Genomic DNA, 22,595 nt, shown 5'->3' on the forward strand with positions numbered 1-22,595 from the left:
AAAATCCCTTTCGATATCCGGTCAAACGTCCGATATAACAATCAAAAAATTTTATTTCACAAATTAAACAGGCCCTAACCATATATCATATCTTGAGAAGCTAGAACGGCACATACAAACACATCAATCTAGCTTGAACAGATTGGAACTGCCACGTGTGGAGAGCATCTCTTACAGGAAGAGACAAATGCCTGAGCTGGCAGGAACCACAAAATACGGCATGCAACGCTGGCCTATTTCGCGGCCACTGCGGCCCGGCAGAGCGGGCACGTCGTGTTGACCCGGAGCCACGTCACGATGCACTCCTCGTGGAACCCGTGGCCGCACACCGGCAGGAGCCGCCCCGTCTCCCGCTCCCTCAACTCCGAGAGGCACACCGCGCACTCCGGCGCGCGCGGCGCATTCCCCGTCGCGTCAGGCGCCGCCGGTACGTGCACGAACACCGGGAGCAGCGACGACGACATCGACACGGCGCGGACAAGGACACAGCGCGCCGCGGCCGACGGAGAGGAGGAAGAGGCCGCGGCTTCCTTGTTGTAGAGCCAGATGAAGCGGCCTGTGAGGTAGAGGTGGAGGACGACGACGCTGGCCGCCGTCAGGCACGACCCGCTGGTGTAGGACAGCCTCAAGCCGTGCGCCGCCGGAGCAGGAGCAATAATGCCGTCCATGCATGCGCAGCCTTGATCGAGCGAGCTTGCAGTGCACAGCAGGTCAAGAGGAGCAAGACGGCGTCGAGCAGAGCAAATCTACTAGTACTACTACTACTATCTGAGACCGAGTAGACAGGAGAACTGGAGAAGGGATATCCGATCGAGCTGGAGGGAAATCCGATCTGGGTTTTTTTCTAATGGCGGCCTGGCGGGGCTGGCCATGTGTTACACGTTTGCTTTCCAAGCTCGCGCGCGTTACTACTGGACTACTTGCTGGCGGCTTGATTAGGTCTTGTTCCTAAAAAAAAAAAAAATACCCACAAACGTCAGATCGAATATTTGACATATGCATGAAGCATTAAATATAGATTAAAAAAAACTAATTGCACAATTTACATGAAAATCGCAAGACGAAGTCTAATTAGTCTATTATTAGCTATAAGTGCTACAGTAATCCATATGTGTTAATAATATATTAACTAGGCTTAATAAATTTATATCGTGGTTTGTAGACGAGTTATGAAATTAGTTTTTTCATTCGTGTTCAAAAACTTCTTCCAATATCCGGTGAAACGTTCGATGTGACATTAAAAAGTTTTCTTTTCGCGAACTATAAACACACCCCAAACGTATTGAGCAGAGCTACCCCAATGGTTGGTCCGAGCATGCGGGCTGCATATGCTATGGAGAGAAACGTTTCTTGGTCGTCTGCATGGCTTGACCGTCGGTATTGAGTATTGACGCGATCATCTCATCACCAGTACACCACGTGGAATTGGACGCCACCTACCTGGAAATGGGACGGGACGAAAAACGGTGTCATATATTGGGCCAACACGTTAGTGACAGCCGCTACCCACAAAATTGATCTTTGGGCCACAATCTGCGCAATAGTATGTGGAATCTTGGGCTAGCTAGGTTGTTATCTCTAAGATAAGGCCTATAGGCCGAAGGGATTTGTAATCCGGGTTTTTTCTCCTTTTTTTCCAGTTATTTTTTGCCTGCCTCTGGTACTAGTATGCTAGTCGTACTTTGTACTAGTCCAGTTTGTACCCTTGCAGCTGTAGACTGTAGTACAACGTGAGTGAGCGAAGCATGTAGGGTAGACGTATACTCGACGCGACAGAGAGAGCTTCGTATTGCGCCAAATCGCATGTGAATGTACCTACTCGAGCAGAGAGTTTCAGAGAGCTAGCTAGCTTAGCTGTAGGCTGTAGCTGAGCCGCTCAGGCCTCAGCTCGATCGATCGATCACGGCCGTCGCTCACGTGACCTTTGGAGCTACTGGTTAATTTGTTGTTGCAGTGGCACGCCGCCTCGGCGCCTCTGTTGCATCCTACAGAGTACAGGCCGAGAATCCTAGGCAGTATGAGCAGTTCTATCTGTTCATCGCAAATGCAGTTTTCTTTCCCTGTTCATCGCGATCGATCGATGCAGTTGTTGTTTCGCTAGCTAGCTAGCTGAATTCTTGTGTGATTCATCGCGATCGATTGATGCACGTGAAGGAGAGAACAGAATGGTCGATGATCTTTCATGTTCAAGGACAGGCTTGTGAATTACGCATGCATTGCTTTGTATTGTACCGCGTATGATCGACAACATTGGTCAGGTTGGGATTTTGTCGCTGAACAGAATTTCGGGCCGGCACAGCGGGACGGCACGAATAATTACGAGCACGTACGTATCTTGTCTGAATCCTGCAACTTGACTCGTCTCGTCGCTACCTCTCGTCTGTATACATACCATGATCGATGATGGTACTTTGGAACAGACTTGGCGCAACCACAAAAATGCTATCGTTAAACCCCTTAATCATGACAATTTAGCATTGATCTCAATGATGATAAGCATGGATCCGTTGCCCTTCTCTACTAAATTCTGAAACCCATGCCAGCATGCGTGAGCGATGAGTCACAAGCTACTGCCGACTGAATCACTTCAACAGACTGACCTAAATCTGCAATTATTTGTTTTCAGCTTTTGCGATATATGAGTATAACTCCTACTTGCCAATTGAGATTTATCCATGGTCAACAGATATAAGACGGCAGTCTTTGTTTCTTCTTTTTTTTATTTTTCTAGCTAGTCCACGCATCCGAGAAGACAAGTCCCCACCAAACTAGCTAATTGTAACAGTAACTAATTCAGTCCAAAGATGCAAGTTATATAGAATCAGACAAGGACATCGTTTTCTCAGGAGAAAACTTTCTTCAGGGAATCATTTAAAAAAACAGGGGAGGATAGTGACAAGTGCAAATCTCATGCACACGAGACAAAATGTCAGATCTTACGTCGATACGGGGCCTAATGCGAGTACTTCTGCTAGTCTCGGGCATATAGAAACAAGGTTAGAACAGTTCGCGTTCACGAGATGTTTGTCAAAATTCCATGCAGCCAAATGCATCCACAGCACTATGTCACCCCACCAGCTGGCCAACGAATGCTGCTGCGTATTTCGCATGTATGTATGTTGGTGCCATCTCAGCGTCAGTCTCTCTCTCTCTACCTACTGATGTGTTCAGATCACATGATCGAGAGCTACTACGACTCTTATCCTGTCTACGTACGCTCCCCTCCCCAATAAAACAGGGGAATGTGGGTGCACGGCGAATATTTCGAGACAGATCGAATGCAACAAACATGTGTGCTCATGTCGAATACGCCCCCAGGGCCCTGCACAGTGCATACTCATCAGTCTGATCTGTTCACCAACATTGCTCCTCCTCCTACTCCTACGCAGCTTTAGAGAGTGGATTTTAAACTCTCGATCGAGGAAACGTCCACTCGGTGTTTGCATATGTTATTTAAATAGTTATTAAAAAAATTTGAGAAGATGTATTAACATGTGATATATCAATTTATAAATATGCAAGTTAAAATTTAATTTCTACATATAAAAAAACAAATTTAACTATGAATATACATTAACTAGCTTTATTTTAATTTATTTTTTTCTGTTGTGAGATGTAGAAGTTAAATTTGAACCTACATGTTTGTGGAGTGATATATCACATATTGATACATCCTCTAATTTTTTTTATAACTATTTGGGTGACATGTAAATAACGAGGACATATCCCCTCGAGAGCTTAGAATAGCTTCCTCACAACCTTCGCTATACGCCTCTATTTTTCTTTTGGGACGAAATGATGAGCTACCAATTTCATGAAATAGATAAGAAGTAAACTTGACAAGTGTGAAAGAAAAAAATAAGGCTCAAGGCCTTCGGTCCGAGCAATTAAAAAAAAAGATAACTACCGAGATATCTCGCGCTGCCAAGGACCACAATTTAGCCTCCTATTTGATTTTTAGCCAAAATGCTCGCCTATACGCCTCTATACAGCAATGCATGCGTGTTGTACGTGTAGTGAACACCGGAAAGTAGTTTTGAATTAGTACATGATGAGAGGCAGGCAGCTAGCTAGTGTACGGTGTCCTCTGCGAGAGACATAGATCACGAGAGTACGTACTAGCTCCATGTAAATTGGTACCGCTTCATGCATTGCAATCTGAAGTCTGGTTGGATACTTGGATGGTCGCCAGCTGCGTACTGCATATGCATGCATCCACATGCATGTGGGCGGCCTCAGGCCTGCAGCATCGATCACGGCCGCGAGGCATACGCGCTCTGCGCTTGTGCAGTGACAAGACGCGCGGCGTCGGACGTACGTACGGCGGTCACGCGCCGCATGCATATATGCGAGTTAATGCGATCGATCGATCGGTCTAGGTCTCGACAATTTGCAGCCGGCCGGTAGTTGTGGTTCATCCCAACGTTAGCCTGCAGCGATCGAGAGCGTGACCGTTCAGGCCAACACATGCACTTTACACTTGCCATTGGCCAGGACGTACGCAAGCCGTGTCTGCTTGTTTACACAAGACACGACATGTCTACACGACTTATTGCCAGGTGTACGTACATCGCTAGCTATGCGTCTGTAAATGCGCGTGCAGCCACACACCCCGTGACGGACGACACACAAGAGATGTATCTGTCCATCAAATCGTACGTACGCGACGAGCGAGAGCCCCACCAGCTGCCTGCCAGCACACATCAACCTGGACTTTCTGATGAATCAGCAGAGTAACGTAGCGCGCAGTTTGTTCCCAGTCCAGCTAGATTGTGCGTGTCGTGTTCACGATGGACCGTGGACCACCGCAGTTTTCATACCCCCTCCGCAAGTCCGGAAATTTTCTACTAAAACTATAAACGGATCGATCGATCGATCGAACTGGAGTATAACTTATTGGCCTCCTCGAACAACAGCCTAGCCTAGCAATGTTGCTGTGTGGTCCATGATGCTAATTAAACCGATCGATCGAGACACGACGTGCGTGTCCCTGTCGTCCTAAAATTAAAAGGAATAAAAATGAGCACGTCCCTGTCGATCGAACTAATTAATACGAGCATTAGCGCGTGATCGATCGATATGCACGAGCGCGCGTGCGCATGCAGGGCGGGCGCGCGCGGACGATATTTTCCGGATATACGCATGGAATTCCGTGGAGGAGCACATGCATACGAGAGCGAGGGAGCGGACGCGGACATCTCGTCGTCGTGTGTCGCCGTGCAGGCCGCGTACGCAACGACGTGTCGTCGTATAATTCAATATATGCGCGTACGCCTCGCCTCGCCTCCCTCTCTCCCAGGTCCCAGCTGCGTGTTCTAGCCTAGCCGATCGAGCTGTGTGCGCGCATATGCGTCGTCACGAGCCACACGGCCGCATGCAGCAGCAGCAGCAGCGAACTGCACATCCGCGCGCTCGGCTCGTCGTACGCGCGCTGGAATGAACTTCGCCACGCAACCCGTGGCATGCAACCCTCCAACGCACGCACAGCTAGCTAAGCTCTAGAGTACTCCTAGCTAGCAACCGCGCGCATTTTCTGACCTGTCCACTTCAATTCTCAGGCTCCATCTGCTTTTATTCATCGGTTTCATTAATTGTTTATGTTACATACTGGAGTAGTAAGGATAGATAGACACATCTAGCTCTATCGTTTTGTTTACTTTCGTGTTTATTAGGTCTGTCCACATTGCTTTGTACGTGTTTAATTTGTTGACTAATGCATGTTTCTCTCATCGATCTTCATCTTATCGGTTCATTGTATACGCAAAACCCAAATATTTCAGTTCAGAACCGCACGTTTGTCAACCATGCAGATACCATTAGACAATTTAGAGCATCGATCGGTCGCCAACATGCATGGGCAAGCAGCAGATGAAAACTGAGTGCATATGCAGGGAAAAACTCTGAAAGACTCTCTCTGCAGTACGTTAGTAAACGAGGCAAACTCCAATTTAACTAGCTAGCTCTTGCTGCTCCAACAATCCTGGCCTCCTGAAACTAAAACGTCTCTCACGTTGCTAGCTAGCATAATTGACTTGCTACTATATATATGAACAGTTCGCATGTGCAGAATCTTTTCTTCGTCCTCTTGTTTTCCCTTTCATTCATTTCATTTCCTAGCTAGTTAAAGACACCGTAACATCACGTGGGTGGCGACCGCGCCGGAGACCACTATAAAGACGTAGACAAAGAGCCTCTCATCAGTACTCATCACCTTCCTTTGAAGCAGCAGGTCGTAGCTAGCTAGACACCCGCGCTCGCTCGTCTCCATTGAAGCGAGAAATTAAGAAGAAAGACACAGACACACTTGAGTAGAATTTTAGAGATGATGTCGAGAGAACGCAAGAAGGCAGCTGCTCTACACGAGAAGCTGCAGATCCTGCGCTCCATCACTCACTCCCACGCGGTAACTGATCGATCAGTGATCCTTCTTCAATTCGCCTTAATTTCATTAGTTACCTGGCCTGCTGCTTATGCATGCTTGCTTCCTATGCTTCTTTTGCTCCATATATACGCCTCTCCATCCATTCTGCTACCAGTCTACCACACCACTCAATTTGCAGTATTGCAGTAGCAATATTATATTCGCATGTAGGTCGATTCGATTGGTCTTCAGTATATTCTGTCCTTTTGCCATCACTGATTCACTACAGTATATTCTGCTTTTGCCACGTAAGCTAGGTTTTGAATACTATAATAGTAGTAGATCTTGATGATTGATGAATGAACAAACAACTCACAATTCTGTTTGCCGAGAGGGCACGTGCTGCATGAGATGTAGTTCTACTTTTAGCTCTAGAGATATCATGTACTTGAGCAGATGGAAATTAATTTGAGCGAAAATCACACAGTATCTGACAAGGCTTTTCCCTCCACTTTGTGACCATAACATGACAGCTCAGCAACACCTCCATAATCACGGACGCGTCAGAGTACATCAAGGAGCTAAAGCAGAAGGTTGTCAGGCTCAACAAGGAGATCGCATGCGCAGAAGCTGCAGCACTCAGACAGAACTCCATCCCCACGGTAGCTAGCTAGTCACATATACATGCATATGCACTGCATATATATGTACTCCATATAGGAGTATATATATAAATTTGATCAATATATATGTGTGTGTGATTGGATTTGGATCAATGCAGGTGACGGTGGAAACCCTAGGGCACGGGTTCCTCATCAACGTGTTCTCTGACAAGAGCTGCCCCGGGTTGCTTGTTTCTATCCTGGAAGCCTTCGATGAGCTGGGCCTCAATGTACTCGAAGCAACGGCATCTTGCGACGATACCTTCCGTCTTGAGGCTGTAGGAGGAGAGGTACATAACAAGAACTCAATCATTGATGTGTCGTCCCTTAATTGGCCAAGTATTTGTACGCTCTTGCTACTGGCTAGCTAGTCTGAATGCAGCTGTCGTCGTTGTGTCCATAGAATTCCCCAATTATTCGCGTCACGACGATCAGCAAGAAATGTTTATACAAGTGGGCGATCGATATTAATTCTGGTCTCTGTCGTCAAGTATAGTAGCTGAGATTATTCGTCATGATGGTTTGGTTTTTGCATGCACGATGATGACGATGCTGGAATCTGATCTGCAGAACCAGGTGGATGAGCATGTCATCAAGCAAACGGTGCTCCAGGCCATCAGCAACAGCAACTGCTCGGAGAGCAGCGGTGACCAGGAGGGGTAGAGCAATGGTGATCTTCCATTTGCATTGGATGGCATTTTGATCAGGACAATCATATCGCGCTTATGGACTGCAGCTAGCTGAATTTCATTTCCCTATCTAGCTTCTTGCTCGATCAGTTGCAAATTTTCCGTGACTCTTCTCTTGATTGACATCTACCCGAGATGATGAGCTGCAAATATCTATGTCAGATGAAACCCTAGCATCCCCTTGTACTACCAGATAATGATATTATATATGTGTACGTCCGTAGTCCATAATCCATATATGGAGATTGGCAAGGTGTAAGATATGCTAGCTAGCTGTACGTTCATTGTACTACTGATATGATGACCATAGTAAGCTCATATATGTTTGCCCTTTCCCTGCCTGCGTAGATGGTGAAACCAATGAGAGTACTTATCTCACATTATAAGAAGAGATAAGAAGTTGGGAATAATTGAAAATTCAACTGTTAAGTGCAGAAAAATGTGAAAACATGTCACCATGATTAACTTCCTTTACCTCTCATTATATGATTTCTCTGAACCTTGCCACTACTAAGAAAACACTAACTCGATCTATGGTCGAGGCCGTACTAAAAAACTGCGTACTACTTCCGTTTATAAATATAGATAACATTATTAACTTTTAGCATAACGTTTAGCATTCGTCTTATTAAAATTTAGTGTAATTATGCAAGAATATAAGTTATGTTTACAATTTTCTTTAATGATAAAATAATTCAAAACAAAATAAATGATACTTATATAAAATATTTTGAATAAGACGAATGGTTAAACTTCATACCAAAAATCTACGGTATCATCTATTAAAAAAGAAATAAAGTAGTTGATGCGGGACAGCTGATCTCGAGAATACTAGTTGGAGTATAGTAGTATTATAGTTGATATTGAGCATACTAGTATATATTATTATAATGAAAGAGTTAACACAACCTTAGCATGCCTTAATTAGCAAATGTTATTCCCACATATACCAATTGGTGGTGTAAAGGATAGTCAGGAATCCAATGAGCTGGCAGGTGTACCAAGAAACAAAACCAAAGAATTCTTGCATGCATGGCTCCAATAACCATGGAAATGAGCCAATGAGAGGCGAGGACAAGGAACTGGACTGGAGGACAACTGGCCATTCACGTTATTCTGGCTTATCTTTTGGGACAAATCAAGAGGGGTAGCAGTTAGCATATGCAACAAGAACACCAATTGCAAACCAGGAAGAAGCGAACAAGCCATGCGTGCCATTTCTTTAGGGAGCACGAGCTGGAGGGCTCTACTATGCTCTCGTGATACAAACTCTTGTGAACAAGACAGCATGCAGCATCTCTTGGAGCTTTTTAGGCCCGGAGCGCGTATGAAGTGATCAAACAGCGCCGAGAATGTCTCGAATGGCGAGCTCGCCAAGCAGAGAATATCACGTCCATCCATGTGGCGAGACGGCTATACGTACTGCCAGCTCCATCTGCTTATCCTCTCAACGCATGCATGCTCTTGTGCTCATGCCTGCCCTTGCTGCTACATACTGTATATATGCGCCATGGACACATCCATGCATGTCACGAGTGGTCGATGAACCTGGCAAGTAGCTATCTACTTCCTCCGTTTTAGGTTACAAGACGTTTTGATTTTGGTCAAAATTAAACTATTTCAAATTTAATTAAGTTTTTGACAAATATAATAATATTTATAATACTAAATTAGTTTCATCAAATCAATAATTGAATATATTTTCAAATAAATTTGTGTTAGGTTAAAAATGTTACTATTTTTTTTCTACAAACTTGGTCAAACTTAAAGTGGTTTAACTTTAATTAAAGTTAAAATATCTTATAACTTGAAACTAAGGGAGCGGTAGCTACAGCCGTTTCTTCCTCCATGCTGCATGCAGATTAATTTCTTCTGAATTCTGAAACGAGCTTAGTCTGGATTATACCATCTTGATTACAGCATTGCACTGGATCAGGCTTGTCACATCCAAAATTCGATCACCTCCTCGAAGCAGTAGTCACCTTGCCTATATGCATCACGAGAGGGCCGGGATCTGCAATCTGCTAGCTGCTGATGTCTGAAAGCTCAAGGCTGCATACAGCGCCTTCGCCGCTGGATTGATCAGAGAGAGAATCCGCTTGAGTCCAGGGGCTCAGATCAGCGTCTTTTCGAGCTCAGCCGGGTTAAGTTGTGGCAGAATATGCATGGCAGTGCTCCGGCGTGAGGTGTTGCCCGTGAGGCGACCAGCATGGTACTAATCCACGGATTTCTGGCTATATATGCCGCTACATATCAACTGCAGGATTAGATTGCTATTGTCCCATCCAATGCAATGCAAGAACGGAGAGAATCACACGTAGAGTGAGTGACTCACGCATTCGATTAGTAATGGACAGAACATCAACGGTGGCTAAATCTAGCAATGGCGTGCAGTGAAGTTGTGCTGACAACAAATAGTATCACACTTGTGTTATCTAGATACTATTAAAATTATCATGATCTTGACGGGTTCCATGATGCCGAAAGAAAAAAAAACAGCACTTACACTCACTGTTTTAACTATGTATACCTCCGTCCTAGAAAGATAACTTCTAACTATGTATCTATGCCAGCTTCGAGATACATATCAGTGGGGGAATCAGGTATTTACAAAGTACAACCAATGCAATTTGTTAAATCTTCAAACTTTTCATTAATTTTTAAAAGGATTTACAAGGGATTAAAGGGACGAGCCTAGCGCTCAAGCCATAATTATGTTAGGCTTGTCTTCATCACTGTTAATAGTTGATTTTTTTTCTAGTACAGACAGTAATTTTTTTTTTCGCGAATGCCCAGACAGTAAATTCACTTTCAAGGAATTGAATCAGAATTAAATCAAGATAAATTTTCGGTTACTACAGTATCATAAAGCAGATGTTCTTAGGGAATTACCTTGGAGCAACCTCCCTGCTAGTGTCAAATCTTCCAGTCAGAATTCAGAAACTGCAGCAAATAGGGGTTGGTAGAATTCAGAATTCAGAAACCGAAAGATCAGTCACAAAATCTCAGATCAGTGGACGAGTTCTCAAAAAAAGATCAGTGGATCCAGCATTGCACTGAAAACTTGCTCCCATCGATTAAACGCTCTCGCGTCGCCCTCCCCCGGGCGACTCGGGAGGCGACGCCGCCGCCGTCCTCCTCCTCCTCACGTCTCCTCCCCCCGCCTCGCCACCGCCTGAGCGGGCACCGGCAAAGCCGTGCGCCCACAAGCTAGGATGGCGGCGGTGGGGCCTCGTCTCGCCTCCACGCGCTCGGCGGTGGTGCCTAGATCCGCGCCGGGCCCGGCCGGATCTAGGGGAGGGGCGGCTGGCGGCGGGGGCTGAAGGTGACGGCGGCGGCGTCTGGTGTTGGACGCGTCGACGCTCATGCTAACGGTGTCGACGGCGAGGTCCTCTAGATCTGCGGGTGCCGGTGGTTGCAGCGCGGCCGGTGGCAGCGGCGGCGGCGGATGCCGACGGCAGCTGGCGACAGCGGCGGTGGGGACTGCGGTGGCGGGCGGCAGCTGGCGACAGCGACAACGGCTATGGCGGTTCGGGCGCGTCGGCGCTCGTCCTGGCGGTGTCGGCGGCGAGGTCCTCCAGATCTGGGGGTGCCGGTGGTTGCGATGCGGCTGGTGGCAGCGGCGACAGCGGCTGGCGACAGCGGTGGCGGTGATTGCGGTGGCAGACGGCGGCTATGGCGACAACGCTGATGGCGGCGGTCGGCGATGCGACGCCCGTGGACGGCGCGGCGGCTGTGGCAGCCACGGCTCTAGCGGTGGCTGGCGGATGCGGCAATGACTGCGGCGTTGGCATCGACCGGCAATTTGCAGTTGGTGGGCAGTGGCATCGTCGGCTGCCGTTGGCGGAGGAGGACATGACGGCGGCGTCAGGGCGGGTGCTGGCTGCGTGGTGGCGGAGGGTGACGGCGCAACGGCGGTCTGCGGAGGCGGTGGCTGGTGTCGGTGGCAGCGACGACGGCGGCCGTGATTGTGGAGGCGGTGGTGATGTCGGCGGCAGGGATGGAGTTGGGGATGAGGTGAGGATGGCGACAGTGAGGTGGCTAGGTGTTCGGCAACAGCGGCTGTGGTGGTGGTGACCGTGTCTGCGGTCATCAGAGGTGTGACGGCCTCGGACGGCTAGCCGAGGGCGTGGGAGATGGCGACATTTGACCGGCGTGGCATCGTTTGGTGAAGGGGTCGGAGACCGGCTTGACGCAGAGAGGCGCAGCCGATGGGAGCGGAGGCCGGCTCGGCGCGAGAGGCGCGAGCGGCGGAGAGGGAGGCCGGCTTGGCGCGAGAGGCGCGGCCGATGGAGGGAGGCCGGATTGGCGCGAGAGGCGCGGCCGATGGAGGAGGCCGGCTTGGCGCGAGAGGCGCGGCCGGCAGTGGAGGAGGTGACCTAGGCGTGAGGAGGAGCTGTCGGTGGATGTGGCGCGTCTTCGGCGCACGAAGGCTGGCTGACGGGGGACGCCGGTTCAGGGGTCTAACATGTCGGCAGAGCTTGTGTGGTGGTGGAGTATCGGTGCGTTAGTCGTGGATTCGCTTGTGGTGAGCGGCGGGTCGTGCTGTCTCACCCCTCAAGGGTGTTTGCCGGGTGAAAGCCTAGTCTTGGCTCCTTTGAGTCCCGACGGACGGCGGCGGCGGTTTTTCCGTCGCTTCTCTTCTTGAAGACGTCGTTCTGGCATCCCCTAGTGGGCGATCTCGTCTGTGTCCCTTTGTTGGTCTAGTGGCGGTCGGTCACGCTTAGCGGCGGTCGATCCGGTGCTAGACTTCTCCTGGGTTTGTGTGTTGGCGATGTCGGTGTGTGGGTGGTGTTTTTTTTTCCTTTTTCCTGGTTACGACCCTCCAGTTTATAATCTTGTAATTTTTTTCCTGCTCTATCAATAGAACTTCGCACCGTCTCGTGCGAGTCGTTTAAAAAAGAGTAAATTACACCCACAGTACAACAACTTGACAGGTGGGTGCAATATAGTGCAAGAACTTGAGAATTGATCAACCGAGTGCAATAACTTAACAAATGGGTGCGTTCTAGTACAATTTACATCCAATTACCACAACATATATTGAATTTTTTTGTTTTCTTCACCTTCTAAAATATCAACTGAAATATAATAATTTCTACATCCAGTTTAATTGACTTATAGTTATTATTTATTAGGATAAAAATATAAATATACTTATACAAATCTGCACTAGTTATTGTCAAAATAAGTACTTAAAAATTAAAATTATATAAAAATATGCTCCAAATAATTAAGTTGTCGCATAAATTTTTAATTTATTGTATCAAAATCGTACCTACCTTATAAGTTGTCGTATTTATACGATCACTTATAAAGTTCTTATACTAAATTGCACCTACCTTTCAAATTGTTGCACTAGAACACTCATTTCTCAAGTTACTGCACCAAATTGCACCCACCTGCCAAGTTGATGTAGCGTGGATGCAATTTACTCTTTAAAAAAAAAAATATCAGTGGACGACTGACGTCCCGCACGCAGACTCCCCGCGAGCTGCAGAGCGGCACGCCGCCGCCGGCGAGCCAGGAGAATCAGACGATGGAAAAACCAAAACGTGTTCTTGGGCTTGGTACTGGACTAGGGCTAGGGCTTCCATCAAGTTGAGCATTGCTATATCTGGGCTGACTTTTTATTAGGAGGCCCATCTATTTGCTCCTCAGGATTATGGGCTTTTTCAAAAGTCAAAACTGCGCCGTACTGTATGGGCCGTAGATCTGCAAGAGAAGTAAGGATGGGCTTTAGTTGGGCCAAGATAGACTGGGCCGTACTTCCTTCTGGGCTCTACTCTTCTTTTTACTCCCTCACACTGCACGCCTCCTAGCTTCCTCGCCGCCATGGCCGCCGCCGGAGAAGCCCGGAACCTCGCCGTCGTGAGCAACGTTCTTCCAGGCCTCGATATAAACCAACTTTGAGGTATCATTCATTCCTTGCTTATCAATTCAGTCCAAATATTTGAAGTACTGATTGCCATTGTAAATCATCTGATCTATCATTCAATTCCAATTTCACTATGCCGCCGCCGGCCCGCCATGAACAGAGGCACAGAGCAGCCGAAGCTTCCTCACAGAAACTCCCAAGAAAGGTAGGCAAGCGCGCCTAGCATCAGGCCAGAGACCGAGCTCAACGACCCAATCGATTGATTTGATAAAACAAGCGCGAGGACAAGATGCCTCGCTCGAACTAGCTAGCAGGTGGATCCAAAGAGCTCCCTTGGCATCACTAGTTGAACGACATGGCGGCATGCTCCCTTGAAACCGACGTGCCCCCAACCGATGCCGTGATCTGCAGGCAAGGCAAGACGGCGATCGAGCAATTAGCAGTCCTTGTTGAAACCACGGGCCACCAATTCAGTAGCTAGCAAATAGCATTAGCAAGCTGCGAGATCAGTTGCATTCAAGAGATCTGTGCATCGAGATCCTACTACAGATGGAATCGTAGAAAGATGAAGTACGTATTTGTGGTGGTATACAGACAATCGACTGGGGCTTCAGAGAGTGACCTGAAAGACTTTAAGCTTGGAGACTGAAGAGTTGGGGAAGAATGAAGTGCACAGAGCTTGCATTTTGGAGTGTTTCAGTTGTTTAATCCGAGCTATTAAAGAACCGAGGAGTTCGTGGATTGGCGCTTAAAGAGTGCAAAGATTGCCGACTGGTATCGATTCCCTGGAGTTAGGGTTATCCTTACCAGCCTAGAGATAAGAGATAGTTACATGTATGCTAGTTAATCTGCCAAGTTGCCCAAGAAAATCCATTCTATTCTGGAGTATGTGATTGAGCTCTTTGTTGCTGCATGCAGCAATGTCACTGTCGGAGTAGCTACTCGGCCGAGAGGATCAATCCATGTACGATTCTTCTTTGACAGTTTTTGACCTTTTGCGTCATCGTAATTCGGCCTTTTGTCCGGCTTTTGTCTGCTCGTATGAAATTTTCAGAACCGAATGAACGTCGTGGCGTTTCTGAAGGCGATTGAGAATGACAGGTTGCATGTTTGGTGCGAAACAGACGTTTTCGTTGAACGGATTGGCTATTTTGAACTGCTTGCCATTGCAAACAGACAATTTCTTTTTTTGAAACAGTTGCAAACGGACAATTGGCAAATATAATCGGGCCAGCTGTGATGATAGGAGGCATCTTTGCTTTGCTTTTCAACTAAAAGTCAGTGGGCATTGATTTGCAGCAACTTAATTAGGAACTTTTTGAGTGCTTACATTGGTCACTAACCCTACATTGACTACCTTTGACAGTTAAAAGATAGCATATGACAGAGCAGCAATAATAATTTTATATTGTACATACTACTGAAGTTCAGTACTAAATTCAACTTGATCGATGGAACCCATCGATTTGTAAATAAATCTTGACTATCAACCCAAGGGTTGAAACTTGATACATCCCTGCAGATTATTTTTTTCACGAACATGCAAAAAAATTACACGTCAATCAATCAGAAGAAAGCAGTAACAAGTTACACAACGCAGCGAGGAGAATTAGAGGGTGATACAGAAACCGGCTTTTACATCTCTGCAGATTAGTCGCCTTGTGATTTACTATGTTAGGAGATCTTCCACTTGTACGTCACTATCACTCGAATTGTTTCTTGATGATATTTGCTACAGAAATTTGAACTTCAGACAGATTTTGCATGGCTGTCATTAGTACCCCCTACACATGTTTGGTCAGTTGGCAAACTGAATTTTTCTTTGCTCCTGCTTACTTATTGACTTAAGTGTTTGTTAGTGTTACCGAAAATAGATTTTTTTTTAAAAAAAAGAAACTGACTTTATATATTAACAACTTAAAAATAACAGTACTGTATTACTGTTCTGCCTAATTCTTGTGACTGATGCCAGAGGTAATTGAACAAAAGTTGACCCAATCTGACGTGGATGCATGAATGTGCAGAAGTTCAGCTTGGTGCCAGCTTATTTGAGGCCCAAATCTAGCCAGGAACTGCGGAAAATTCTATCACCAAGAATCAAATATAGCCATGTGCGTAGCCATCTCCCTTGACCATTAGAGAAGAAATTCAGTTCATCTGCACCATCTTTCATATTATTTTAAGACAGTTTGATCTGCAGACAAGCATTACCAGTGTTATAAGGATTGAGATCCTCTGACTTAAATCACGTGACTTTGAGTCATTGATATGTGAGCCCTCTTTGCCATGGACCCACATGTCAATGACTATAAAATCACCTGACTTAAGGCAGAGGATCTCAACCCGTGTTATAAGGGAAGTAATTTCATCCTTAAGAAGATATATCGTTCCTTTTTGCATGCTATCTAAATAATCATGAAAAAATATGAAAAGTTTTTTTACAAGATAGAGCATTTTTAATATATCATTTCACACAAATGGAAGTTTAAATTTGGCATATACAAGTTATAACAAATATGTAATAGTATGCATATTTAGCATCATTTTTGTTTTTTTTCACAACATATGTAAGTTAAATTTAAACTTGTATATTTGTGAAGTGATACATCACATATTGAATATGTTTTTCATGGCTATATAAAAGACATACGTAAACGAGAGGGATGAAAATCCATCTCCATGCTATTAGTGATGGTGAGGTGATTTGCAACTTGCAAGATTGTTGCCCTTCGCATAAACTGGGTAGGTCTGCAGGCTTTAGCGACATCTACTGATGAACACTTTGAAACAAAAGGAACTGCCAACTGCCATTATCAAGGAAAGCAAACATCTTCTTTACATTCTCCATGTCCACTTAATAAAGCCAAACCCAAGCAAGCATGCATGCTCTGTTCTATATTCAGGCTTATCAGACAGGAGTACATGACCAACCAATATTCTCAACCTTTTAGCGATGATCGTGATTTCTCTCCCATAACCATATCGTACCAGCTAGCAGGGTTGCCGTCGTGTGGCTTCCATGTCCATGCATTGTGATAGTAACCATACTAAAACCATGAACAAAACGCATCATAAGTACATCACATCTCTAAAAAATATGCAGCATATGGCTGACATGCTACCAACAGACTGTCACGGGCGCAAAAATGACAACACATTTAGCTCTCACATATAAATGCACATATGCAACACATGCAATTCAGGCCATTGCATACACACACAGAGTTGTTTGCATTGTAGATTGACAATGGCCTCTTGTCTGTCAGTCCTGTTGCTCTTGTGTCTAGCACTTGCAGGTTCAATCTCCGGGCAACAACTGTCGGCTACATTCTATTCGAGGTCGTGCCCGAGAGCTCTGGCCATCATCAGGGCCGGCGTGAGAGCTGCGGTGGCGCAGGAGCCTCGCATGGGGGCGTCACTGCTCAGGCTTCACTTCCATGACTGCTTTGTCCAAGCAAGTCGTGCATTTCCACACTACTTGACTTACATTTTTATATCCATCAGTCAATTACATTGTGGTCGCAGCCTTTGCAGTTTCAGTTCTTTACACTCTTTCAGTCTCTCTTCCAGTTTAATGTGCTGCGTCAGAACAGAATGGACTCGTAGCACTGTGTTGACGTTGGATTAGAGAGACTATGGCCACCGAATTTGCTCTCAAGTCATACTAGTTCCTGCTACTACTCTGAATTAACCTGACAAATTAATTCAACGTGCTAATTGTGTGTTGTGCATCGTGGGTGACATGGATCAGGGGTGCGACGCGTCCGTACTGCTGAACGACACGGCCAACTTCACCGGCGAGCAGGGGGCGAACCCCAACGTCGGATCCATCAGAGGATTCAACGTCGTCGACAACATCAAGGCGCAGGTCGAGGCCGCGTGCAAGCAGACCGTCTCCTGCGCCGACATCCTCGCCGTCGCCGCCCGCGACTCCGTCGTCGCCGTAAGATCATGCCCATCCTTGAGCGCGCAGCTATACGTACTATACGGCGAGCGGCGAACTGAACTTGTGTGTGTGCAGTTGGGTGGGCCGTCATGGAGGGTTCTTCTCGGGAGGCGTGACTCGACGACGGCGAGCTTGGCGCTGGCGAACAGCGACCTGCCACCTCCGTCCTTCGACGTCGCCAACCTCACCGCCGCGTTCGCCGCCAAGGGGCTGAGCCAAGCCGACATGGTGGCGCTCTCCGGCGCGCACACGATCGGGCAGGCGCAGTGCCAGAACTTCCGCGACAGGCTCTATAACGAGACCAACATCGACGCCGCGTTCGCGGCGGCGCTCAAGGCCAGCTGCCCGCGGCCGACGGGCAGCGGCGACGGCAACCTGGCGCCGCTGGACACGACGACGCCCACCGCGTTCGACAACGCCTACTACACCAACCTGCTGTCGAACAAGGGGCTCCTGCACTCCGACCAGGTGCTCTTCAACGGCGGCGCCGTCGACGGCCAGGTCCGGTCGTACGCGTCCGGGCCGTCGAGGTTCAGAAGGGACTTCGCGGCGGCCATGGTGAAGATGGGGAACATCGCCCCGTTGACGGGAACGCAGGGACAAATCAGGCTCGTCTGCTCCAAGGTGAATTAATTAGCGGTGATCATCAACGAAAATTCTGAGTGCATGAGGGGACAATAATAAGGCTATATATGCCACTGAAATCGATATTTGTGCTTTGCACTGATCAGTGATCATGTTCACGCTTTCTTGGATCAAATTGTGTCCGAGAAAGTGGCGTGTTTGCAAGAATTTGATCGTGTACACTGAATTCTGAAGAGCCCTCATGCAAATGCCCGCGAGATTAACTTCCTTGCCTAAATATGTCCTTGTGCTCGGTTACTTCTTTGCAAAACGCTGCATGGTTGGAATATTTCACTGAGCTCCCCATATATTGTACATATTGCTTAAAACGTTATTATAAAAAAAGAAGTGCTAAAAATTTGGCGACAGTTTTTTTATAAATATTATCAATTTCCTAGCCTTTGGATTACCTCCAAGATTCGTGCAGCGGGGATAGGAGAGAAAAAAATTGGCTCTTAACAAAACTAATCGATTTTCTAGCCTTTGGGTTACCTCCAAGATTCGTGCAACAGTAGAGAAAAAATGGAAGTGCGCAGGAGGACGTTGGGAATCGACCAACTCTGTAACACTTTATGAATATGCAAGTTTAAATTCAACATATATATAAATAAGAGAAAATAATAAATTTAAATTCAAACATATATACTTGTGGAGTGATATGTCATCTGTATAAAAAATATATTTTTTATGATCTTTTTGGTGACATGAAAATAAATGCACCGGTCACACGTTTGCAGACTATCTGATCGTCCCACAAAAGGTGCAACAAACATAATATTGTCAAGCTGGATTGATTTTTCTTCTATATGAAGTTATAAACCACAAATACGTACGTACACATGCTGTGTATCTCTGAAAAATACGCAGTGTGTACCTGAAGCACGCCGCAGATTATTGGTCAAACAGCCACAATTGTTGATCTCTGCGCTATGCTTATTCACACTCACAGGAGTGTACGTTAATTTGCTTCGTGGATTTATACAGAAATTTTGAAGGAACCATCCAAACATTTTGCGCCGACCGATCGAAACATTTTTTGAACTCTTATTGCACTGTTTGCCGTAGCTAGCTTTCAAACGAACAACTTGGAATAAAAATGAAATGTACACATGCAGTATGCACTGTCGTCCATCCCTCTCCGCGCTCATTGTGTGCAGCGTACCAAGTCGTCCACTTGTGTTCATGTCGCCATCGTCATTCAAATTTTGAAATCGATTTTTAACTACTACTACTACATCATTCAGTATAATTCAATTTCAAACCTGCAAACACACTTTATGCACAGCGCCTGTCATTAATTATATCTGCAGTTATTAAGCTCCCCAGGCATGTGTATGTCCTAGCTCGCCTAGTTGACTCGAAATAACTTCGACTTAGAGTGACTTAATCCTTATCCTTCCAGATGATGCAAAGAACCAGTTGAAGATTTGCATGATCTTCTTTGATGCTCCCATCTGCAAAAATCACAGTCGATGTCCAAAATCAATCAATTAAAACCCATAGTTATTGTTGACTGGAACACGTACAGCTGTAAAAAAATATATTAGAGAATTAATTAGATCGAATGCTCCAAACTGGAAATCTAGCAGCATGGGCATTTGCCAATTTCAAATTTTCAATTTGCATTCCGTGTCATGTAATTGCCTGATGTGAGTTTTGCCTAGATTTGAGGCTGATATCTAGCAAGGAACCTCGGAAAATTGCAATCTAGTACTCCCAACGTTCCAGAATATAATAAGTTTTAGAGTTGGATACGATTATTAAGAAAGTAGGTAGAAGTGAATAGTGGAGGGTTTTGATTGGTTGGGAAGAGAATATTGGTGGATAAGTTGTTATATTTTAGAACAAATCCTGAGAACTAAAAGTTGTTATATTTTGGGACGGAGGGAATATCAATTATATGAGCCATGCTCATAACAGAAACAAAACACTATACATATTACATATTGACATGCACATTTGCTTCACGGTCAAGACTTGAGGCACACACGAAAGGCAGCCGACATATCGAATACTGCAAAATACTATAGCTTATATATATATGCTAATCCGTCTATCGTGCATTACAGACAAATTATCTGTCATGCAAGTTGAAGAAGCAATCATAGATATATCGTATATATTTTTCAGATGTTCATTTGACTCCATGCACAACACTCCACAGAATGCAGAATTCTACGATTCTATATCTGCTACCAAAATAGCACGAAATGGCCATGTGGCCAAAAACGACATTACGATATGGAGGGCTATATATATCTGCATGCGACGCAGGCATTGCATTGCATCGCATCGCATTGCATCTGCAAGAGTAGTAGTAGTTGTGCTCTGGTAGTCTACTGCTGCTTGATCGATCGATCGATCGCCATGGCTTCTTCTCTGTCAGTGGCCGTGCTCCTGTGCCTCGCCGCCGCCGCGGCGGCGCAGCTGTCGCCGACGTTCTACGACACGTCGTGCCCCAGGGCGCTGGCCACCATCAAGAGCGCCGTGACGGCCGCCGTGAACAACGAGGCTCGCATGGGGGCGTCACTGCTCAGGCTGCACTTCCATGACTGCTTTGTCCAAGCAAGTCCCTGATCTCATCGATCTCATGGCTAACTTTAGCTGCAGTAATTAATAAATCTATGTTCAGTTTTCGTTTTGCGTCTGATTGCACTGTGTTCAGAATTAGCTAAGTTATGTGACACTGTCAATTCAGTTGGACTGACAGAATTACTAACGTCAAAAGGCTAGCTTTGGACTCGTCACTGACACTGATACGAGATTCCATTTCCAAGCTTAGCTTTGACCATCTCTAGTTTGACTCAAGTAAAAAGAGAGAGTAGGAGTTGATAACAATTGACTATTAGTACTCGTAACAATTATTATTATTATTATTATTATTATTATTATTTTATTTTGCAACTAGGACTGACAAAGTAGTAGTAACTGTCAATTTATCAGGGGTGCGATGCGTCCGTACTGCTGGCGGACACGGCCACGTTCACCGGCGAGCAGAATGCTCTTCCTAACAAGAATTCTCTCAGAGGCTTCAACGTCATCGACAGCATCAAGACGCAGCTCGAGGGCATCTGCAGCCAGACCGTCTCCTGCGCCGACATCCTCGCCGTCGCCGCCCGCGACTCCGTCGTCGCAGTAAGCTAGATCATCATCCTCGCCGCCGCACCGGCCGCTTGTGCGACATGAAACTCACGACGATTAATTAAGGAATTAATTAATTTCTTCTTGTGGTTGCAGCTGGGAGGGCCGTCATGGACGGTTGGTCTCGGGAGGAGGGACTCAACCACGGCGAGCATGGACAGCGCTAACAACGACCTGCCTCCTCCTTTCTTCGACCTCGAGAACCTCATCAAGGCGTTCGGCGACAAGGGTTTCAGTGTCACCGACATGGTTGCTCTCTCAGGTAAACTGATCAATCGATCGGTTTCTGAATTTTCTGAAGTCATAGCTCACTCTACATCGCGATATGACATGATGGATGATGCAGGTGCGCACACGATCGGGCAGGCGCAGTGCACCAACTTCAGGGGAAGGATCTACAACGAGACCAACATCGACGCCGGCTACGCGGCGTCGCTCAGGGCCAACTGCCCGCCGACGGCCGGCACCGGCGACAGCAACCTGGCGGCGCTGGACACGACGACGCCCTACTCCTTCGACAACGCCTACTACAGCAACCTGCTGTCTAACAAGGGGCTCCTGCACTCCGACCAGGTGCTCTTCAACGGCAACAGCACGGACAACACGGTCAGGAACTTCGCCTCCAACAGGGCGGCGTTCAGCAGCGCCTTCTCGTCGGCCATGGTGAAGATGGCCAACCTCGGACCACTCACCGGGAGCCAGGGACAGATCAGGCTTAGCTGCTCCAAAGTGAACTAATAATTAAGTAAAGAATCAAACTGGATACAAAAGCAAACACAAATTTGGGAGTAAGGCTGGGCCATATATGTCACAGTAGTAGTATTTTACTAGTCTGAAATGTTTGCTAAGAGTGTTTTCTCTGATCAGCACAAAGTGTTTGAAACAGATCAGGAAGCCCATGTTATGTACCGATCAGTATGGTTTTGAAGTTATCAAGGAATGCATGAATGATAATCTCTAACTGTCCCTTGCTTCAATATGTTTGGCTGCTAGGGGCATTTTAGTTTGATGCCCTCGATCTAAATGACATTCGGATGGCCCTTTCTTCGGCCATCCTGGCCAAAAAATAATTAAAAAAAAGGTTTAACGCCTATCAAAATACTAATAGTCACAAATGAAGACACATGATAGAAATAGCACAATTTTCAATGTACAAGGTGTATACATATTACACTGCACCATCCTAGGAAAATATACAGTGAAAACCACGTATTTGATGAAAACTATCGTATAAAAGTCTTTAAGAAAATCACACATCTAGATAAGATGATATTAAAGAACCATATAAAATTGC

At 46.2% G+C, this 22,595-nt stretch overlaps 3 protein-coding genes across 3 annotated transcripts; 2 read left to right on the top strand and 1 right to left on the bottom strand.

The window, feature by feature from the left end:
• Nucleotides 1-233: 233 nt before the first annotated feature.
• Nucleotides 234-668, bottom strand: LOC127780347 (RING-H2 finger protein ATL32-like). Its single transcript, XM_052307244.1, has one exon. The coding sequence runs from the start codon at nucleotides 666-668 to the stop codon at nucleotides 234-236; it is 435 nt and encodes a 144-aa protein (XP_052163204.1).
• A 5,526-nt stretch (nucleotides 669-6,194) lies between these two features.
• Nucleotides 6,195-8,195, top strand: LOC127778617 (uncharacterized). The gene is made up of 4 exons (XM_052305236.1): nucleotides 6,195-6,403; nucleotides 6,895-7,023; nucleotides 7,143-7,313; nucleotides 7,594-8,195. Exons 1-4 carry the CDS (start codon nucleotides 6,323-6,325, stop codon nucleotides 7,684-7,686), a joined length of 474 nt encoding a protein of 157 aa, XP_052161196.1. The 5' UTR covers nucleotides 6,195-6,322; the 3' UTR covers nucleotides 7,687-8,195.
• Nucleotides 8,196-16,778: 8,583 nt separating this feature from the next.
• LOC127780348 (uncharacterized) lies at nucleotides 16,779-22,317 on the top strand. Its single transcript, XM_052307245.1, has 8 exons — nucleotides 16,779-17,044; nucleotides 17,342-17,533; nucleotides 17,612-18,167; nucleotides 19,563-19,628; nucleotides 20,325-20,725; nucleotides 21,104-21,295; nucleotides 21,398-21,563; nucleotides 21,648-22,317. Exons 1-8 carry the CDS (start codon nucleotides 16,838-16,840, stop codon nucleotides 22,037-22,039), a joined length of 2,172 nt encoding a protein of 723 aa, XP_052163205.1. The 5' UTR covers nucleotides 16,779-16,837; the 3' UTR covers nucleotides 22,040-22,317.
• The last annotated feature ends 278 nt before the right edge of the window (nucleotides 22,318-22,595 follow it).

This window comes from Oryza glaberrima, chromosome 7 (genome assembly GCF_000147395.1).
Source record: "Oryza glaberrima chromosome 7, OglaRS2, whole genome shotgun sequence".
Taxonomy (NCBI): domain Eukaryota; kingdom Viridiplantae; phylum Streptophyta; class Magnoliopsida; order Poales; family Poaceae; genus Oryza; species Oryza glaberrima.